General features: G+C 30.5%; 1 protein-coding gene across 1 annotated transcript in view; it reads left to right on the top strand.

Moving 5' to 3' along the window:
• Positions 1-5,529, top strand: part of LOC110018371 (mitogen-activated protein kinase 2) — a 41,206-nt gene that overhangs the window by 19,392 nt on the left and 16,285 nt on the right. Inside the window, exon 2 of the mRNA XM_020715663.1 lies at positions 1,322-1,451. Coding sequence (XP_020571322.1) covers positions 1,322-1,451 — 130 coding nt within the window. The remainder of the gene's footprint in view (positions 1-1,321; positions 1,452-5,529) is intronic.

The raw sequence follows: 5,529 nt of genomic DNA, 5'->3' as shown, positions 1-5,529 counted from the left end.
ACGCTAAAGTAAAATCTAAAATAGTTCTACCTTCTTCATTAGTTACTCCAAAACCGTAGCCACCATGAGTATTTATGAAGTCTTCTACCACTCTACCGACATGTCCAATTAAATCTCCTCTAATAAAAATTCTTTCTTCAAGAGGTATCATTTATATTAAGTCTTCTAAGTCATTTCAAAATTTATCTTTAGACCATGTATCTAAACCTGCTTGAGGAGTATAAACACTTATAATATTAAAAATATTAGTATCAATGATAATCTTAAGGGTTATAATTTTATCTCCAACTCTACTAATTTTTATAACATTATCTTTCAAACTCTTATCTATAATTACCTCTATAATTACACCTACACAATTTCTAGTTTGACTCTTACCAGAATATCAAATTTTAAAACTTAAATTATCAATCTCCTTAGTTTTTTCTCCATCCCACTTAGTTTCTTGAATACATAACATATTAATTTTTCTATGAATCATGATATCAACTAATTCCATTTATTTACCTTTGAGAGAAAAATGAGATAAATTTAAGATTATTAAAAATGATTTTAATTTATTAAAATTAAATGAAAATATGACACTAGATAAGACGCAATGGAGAAAAAGGATTTATGTAGCAGACCCCACTTAGTGGGATAAAGGTATTGTTGTTGTTGTATTATTAATATTATTATTTTATTACGTAATGTAACAAATTATCTCCTCTAGCAGCTAGTGTTATAACCAACATTTGATTTGAAAGGGATAATTACATACAAAGCACCTGAAACATTGCTATTTACAAATCAAGCACCCAAGCAATTTTTTGAATGACTAAACCAATGCATTTACTCGCGCCACAAACCATTGAGAATTTGATAAAAATGAGAAATATGAGTTGAGATTTTATCATGAATTTCGATATCTGATTGAGAATTTGAAAAATGAATGAAAGAGAGTGCTTAATTTGTAAATAGCAATGTTTCGGTTGCTCTATATGTAATTGACCCTTAGTATTGAAGGAAGCAGCTTACGGCTATTTTTCCATTGTTTCTTTGCCTTATTTTTTTAATTAATATGGATCGTTGAGAATTTGGACATTTAGTTTTTCTCCAGTACTTTTTGTCCTGGCATGAACTTGTGTATTGTGAACACTATAATACTTATTTTCCATTAGCTCACTGCATTATTGTATAAGAATAATGGTTTTTACCTATTTCTGCTATGCTTCAAATGCTGGTTTATTATTAAATTTTATTATTAAATTCTTAAAGGTTAAATTATTCTATTTACTTTTTTGCATTATATTGTTTCTCAAACTGTTTTTATTTAATGCAGTGCCGCTGTGAACTCACAAACCCGGGAAGAGGTTGCCATTAAAAAAATTGGCAGTGCTTTTGATAATAGAATTGATGCCAAAAGAACCTTAAGAGAAATAAAGCTTCTACGACACATGGATCATGAAAATGTAAGTTCCTCCATTCTAGTGGTATTTATATTGTTCTTTTCTAAGCCCATTTATCATGTAAAGTTACATAATCGTTTTTGCGACTTTGAAATGTAATGAAATTTGATCTATTTTCCTTTAGATTGCATGTTGCAATACTTGTGTCATTATTAAGGCTGAACCTTGCTATCCTTTAAGGGTGTGTAACGAATTGAATGTTGATTGCTACAGAAAATCAGATTAAATGTTCTTAGTTCATTCTTTTGAGCAATCATCCTGAGTCCCAAATAAATAACTATACTTGTTTTTTTGTTTTGGCTTCTCTTAATATTAGATAATTTTGGATGATAATTATACCTTTAAGCCAACAACATGATAATGTAGGCCTTTACTTATCACCCTGTGTAAATATATGTATTTGTAGTACAAATATTTATAGAGATTTGAGGAAAATTGAATTGTCCAAGGAACTTGCATATGAAGTTCATGTTCTAGTATTTATATCATTTTTGCTGGTTGGTTATGGGCCTAGAATTAATAAAGCCTATTTTGATTTTAAGATTCGTTAGCTATGTAAGTATGGTACATTCTTTAATTGGAGGGAATTGACAATAGCCAAGAGATAATCAATAATCTATAAAATCTCAGAACATGCATTGATGCCAAATAGCTAGGGTTGTATACATGTGATCACTGAAGTAGAAAATGTGAACATAATATTTTAAGAAATTACTTATTGAAAGTTATAGTGAGGAATTTCTTTTGGAGATACATACTGAACAATTTAATGAGTTATTTTGTAGTTTCTTTCAAAAAAAGTTGATAGAGGTTATCATGAAGATGATGCATAAGTGTAAAAAGCTTTCGCTCCGAGTAGAATTGGAGAGATATGGGTGATATTGGAGTGGTTTGTATAACAAATCATTTCCAAAAAGCTTTAAATCTCATTGCAGAAAAAGCATTTTCAAATCAATATTCCAAATTAAAGGAAATGATTAGGATTGTGATAACTATAGTGAAATATAACATATGAGGCATATAATGAAGATGTGAGAGATGGAAATGAAAGTAAACCTAGAACAATTATGTTGATATCTAAAATCCAATTTGGTTTTGTGCCAGGATGTTCCATTGTGTGGACACAAATTTGTTCCTAAGGAAACTAATAAAGAGTTATAGGGAGTACCGAAAAAACTTCAGATGATTTTATTAATAATAGATAAATATATGATCTAGTAATACAAGAATTGATTTGCTATCTATTATGGAAAAAAAAGTGTGCATGCTAAAAGTTTCTTGAATTTATTAAAGATATGTATGATGTGTATTACAATTAGTCGTGCACTAGCCTAAATTTTTTTTTTATCAAATATGGTTTTCATCAATGATAAGTACTATCGCTCGATTATAAGATAAATAGCAAGAGAAGACCAACACATGAGGAAAGCCACAAAATCCTCATGCTAGAAAAATGAAATATAAATTACCCATAATATCTAATTCTGAAAGTATAAATTACTAAAATTAAAAAATAAAAATAGAAAATATCAAAAGGAAAATTCCTAAAATTTCGACGCCCCCCTCTCAAGTTGGTGTATAGATATCTATCATGCCCAACATGCTTATAAGTAACTCAAAACTAGGCCTGAAAAATTTTTTGGTGAAAATATTTGCTATTTGTTGTGTTATCGGAGTGAAAGACATGCAAATAGCTCCACAATTAATCTCCTCTTTTATGAAGTATCTATCAACCTCTACATGTTATGTGTGATTATGTTGCATTAAATTTTCTGTAATTTAGATTTATTGACACATTACAACTTCATTGAAATGTTTATCGGGATCCGTAGTTCTTCAAGAATTCTCTTCAGCCATAACATCTCACATACTCCTTTAGCCATAGCATGATATTCTACCTTGGCACTACTCCTTGCCACCACATTCTATTTCTTACTCCGTCATATAACCAAATTTTCCCAGATATAAGTACTGTATATACGGACGTTGATCATCTGTCAACTGCTGAGCTCGCCCAATCGACATTGGTGTATGCCTTTATGTTCTATTGTATGGCCTACTAAAAAAGTAAACTCTTATATGTACTTTTTAGGCATTTGAGAATCTTGTTAACTTCTTCAAGGTGCTTCCCTAGAGCGAATGCGCAAGTTAACTTACCAAACATAAAACAAAGACGATATCTGGTCGTGTATGTGATAAGCATATCAAAATTTCCATCAACTTTTGATATCAAGTATATTCACTGGGCCACCTTCCTTCTCATATCTTGGTTTCTGATTTGGACTAAAGGAGTGTCTGCAGGCCTTCAAACTCTCATCCCAGTTTTTATTAGAAGATTAAGAATATACTTCCATTCAGAAAAAAAATCCCTTTCTTTAATTTATCAATCATCATGGCAAGGAAATATCTCAGAAATTTTAAGTCCTTGATCTCAAAAACTGATGAAAGTCCTTAACCAGTTCATATCGTATATACATCATCACATATGAGAATTATATCGTTTACATACACAATTAATATGACTATCTTCCCATCTTTTGAATGTCTGAAGAATATTATATAATCTCCACACTCTAGAATATACCTCTCTCTAACCTTTAACAAACAATATAAAATTTTCAAACCAAATGCTCAGAGACCGCTTCTACCCATATAAGGACTTTATTAATTTACACTTCATTTTGTCAAACTTCTCACTAAATACTGGAGGTGCATTTGTGTACACTTCTGCGAGGTCCCCATTGAGAAATGCACTTTTTATATCCAATTGTTGTAGAAGTCAGTCAAGATTAATTGCAAGTGATACGAAAACTTTTATAGAATTTAGTTTTGTGATTGGGCCGAATGTCTATAAGTAATCGATGTCATATGTCTGAGTGAATCCCTTGACAACCAGTCAAGTCTTGTGTTGTTCTAGAGAACCATCAAAATTATACTTGAATGCCCATTTGCATTCGACAAATTTATCTTTCTAGATAAATCAATCAATTCTTAGGTGTTATTATTCCATAGCTTTCATCTCCTTGAATATAACCTCCTTCCACACAGGAAATTAGAGAGCATTTTGCATAGTATTAGAAATCTCCATACAAAAAAAATATGGTAAAAGTCCAAAAAATGGGCGAGATTTTCATATTACACATAATGAGACGATGGATGTTGGGTGCTAAACTTCACCACCTTACAAACAACAATAAGATGATTTGAATCATTAAATTTAGAATTAGAGCTAGACTCTGGTTTATAACTAGAAGACTCAAAACTCGAAGATGAAGTGGATTGATCATACGGTAAAAGCTCAATGAGGATATTACTTAGAGAATTTATGGATTCTGGACAATGCAAAAGGATTACTCTTTCTTTTGAGTTATAATTTGTCACAAGTAGACAATGTCAAATGACATCAATATCGTTGTTTTTTTTTGTTTTCTCTTGGTTAATTGTTATAGGATTATGGATATCATAAGATGACACTGTAAGAAGATTTAATCCAAACTTGACTCACTTTCTTCTAATATAATATAGCTTGAATTTTCAGATTGAACAATCAAAGTTGGGGAGATATTATTTTGAGTCTTCAGTTTGCAGGAAGTTTTGAAAACCAATAGTCGAATCTTTATTTTATCCCTCCCTCCCTTGAAGTTGATGTGAAAACAAAAGTTGTAATTCAAAAAATATGACATTTATGGAAACAAACATTTTTTTTTAAATATGATCAAAATATTTATACTCCTTTTGGTTAGAAGCATAACTAATAAACACACATTTTATGACTCAAGATTCAGTTTTTCCTTAATTATGATTATGACTGTCAACAAATGCAGTACACTTAGATAAATTTAAAGGTAAAGAAGATAAAAACCAATTTTTGTTGGTAAATTGTATGAAAAACATCAAAGGAGTTCCAAAGTGTCACGACTCGGCCCGGGACTTTGGAATTAATCAAGATGAGAACAGACAGTCGGACGATGAGAACTAAGTTCTCTATATTTAGTTATTATTTAACAGTTCAAAGAGCCACTAATTAAATCAAATTAAGGGTCTGTTTGGGGCAGTTGCAGCTTATTTAATAATTTTCTGA

Source organism: Phalaenopsis equestris, unplaced genomic scaffold (assembly GCF_001263595.1).
Source record: "Phalaenopsis equestris unplaced genomic scaffold, ASM126359v1 Scaffold000017, whole genome shotgun sequence".
In the NCBI taxonomy this organism is placed as follows: Eukaryota; Viridiplantae; Streptophyta; class Magnoliopsida; order Asparagales; family Orchidaceae; genus Phalaenopsis; species Phalaenopsis equestris.
Note: the sequence above shows the minus strand (reverse complement) of the source record. Positions and strands in the feature narration are given on the sequence as shown.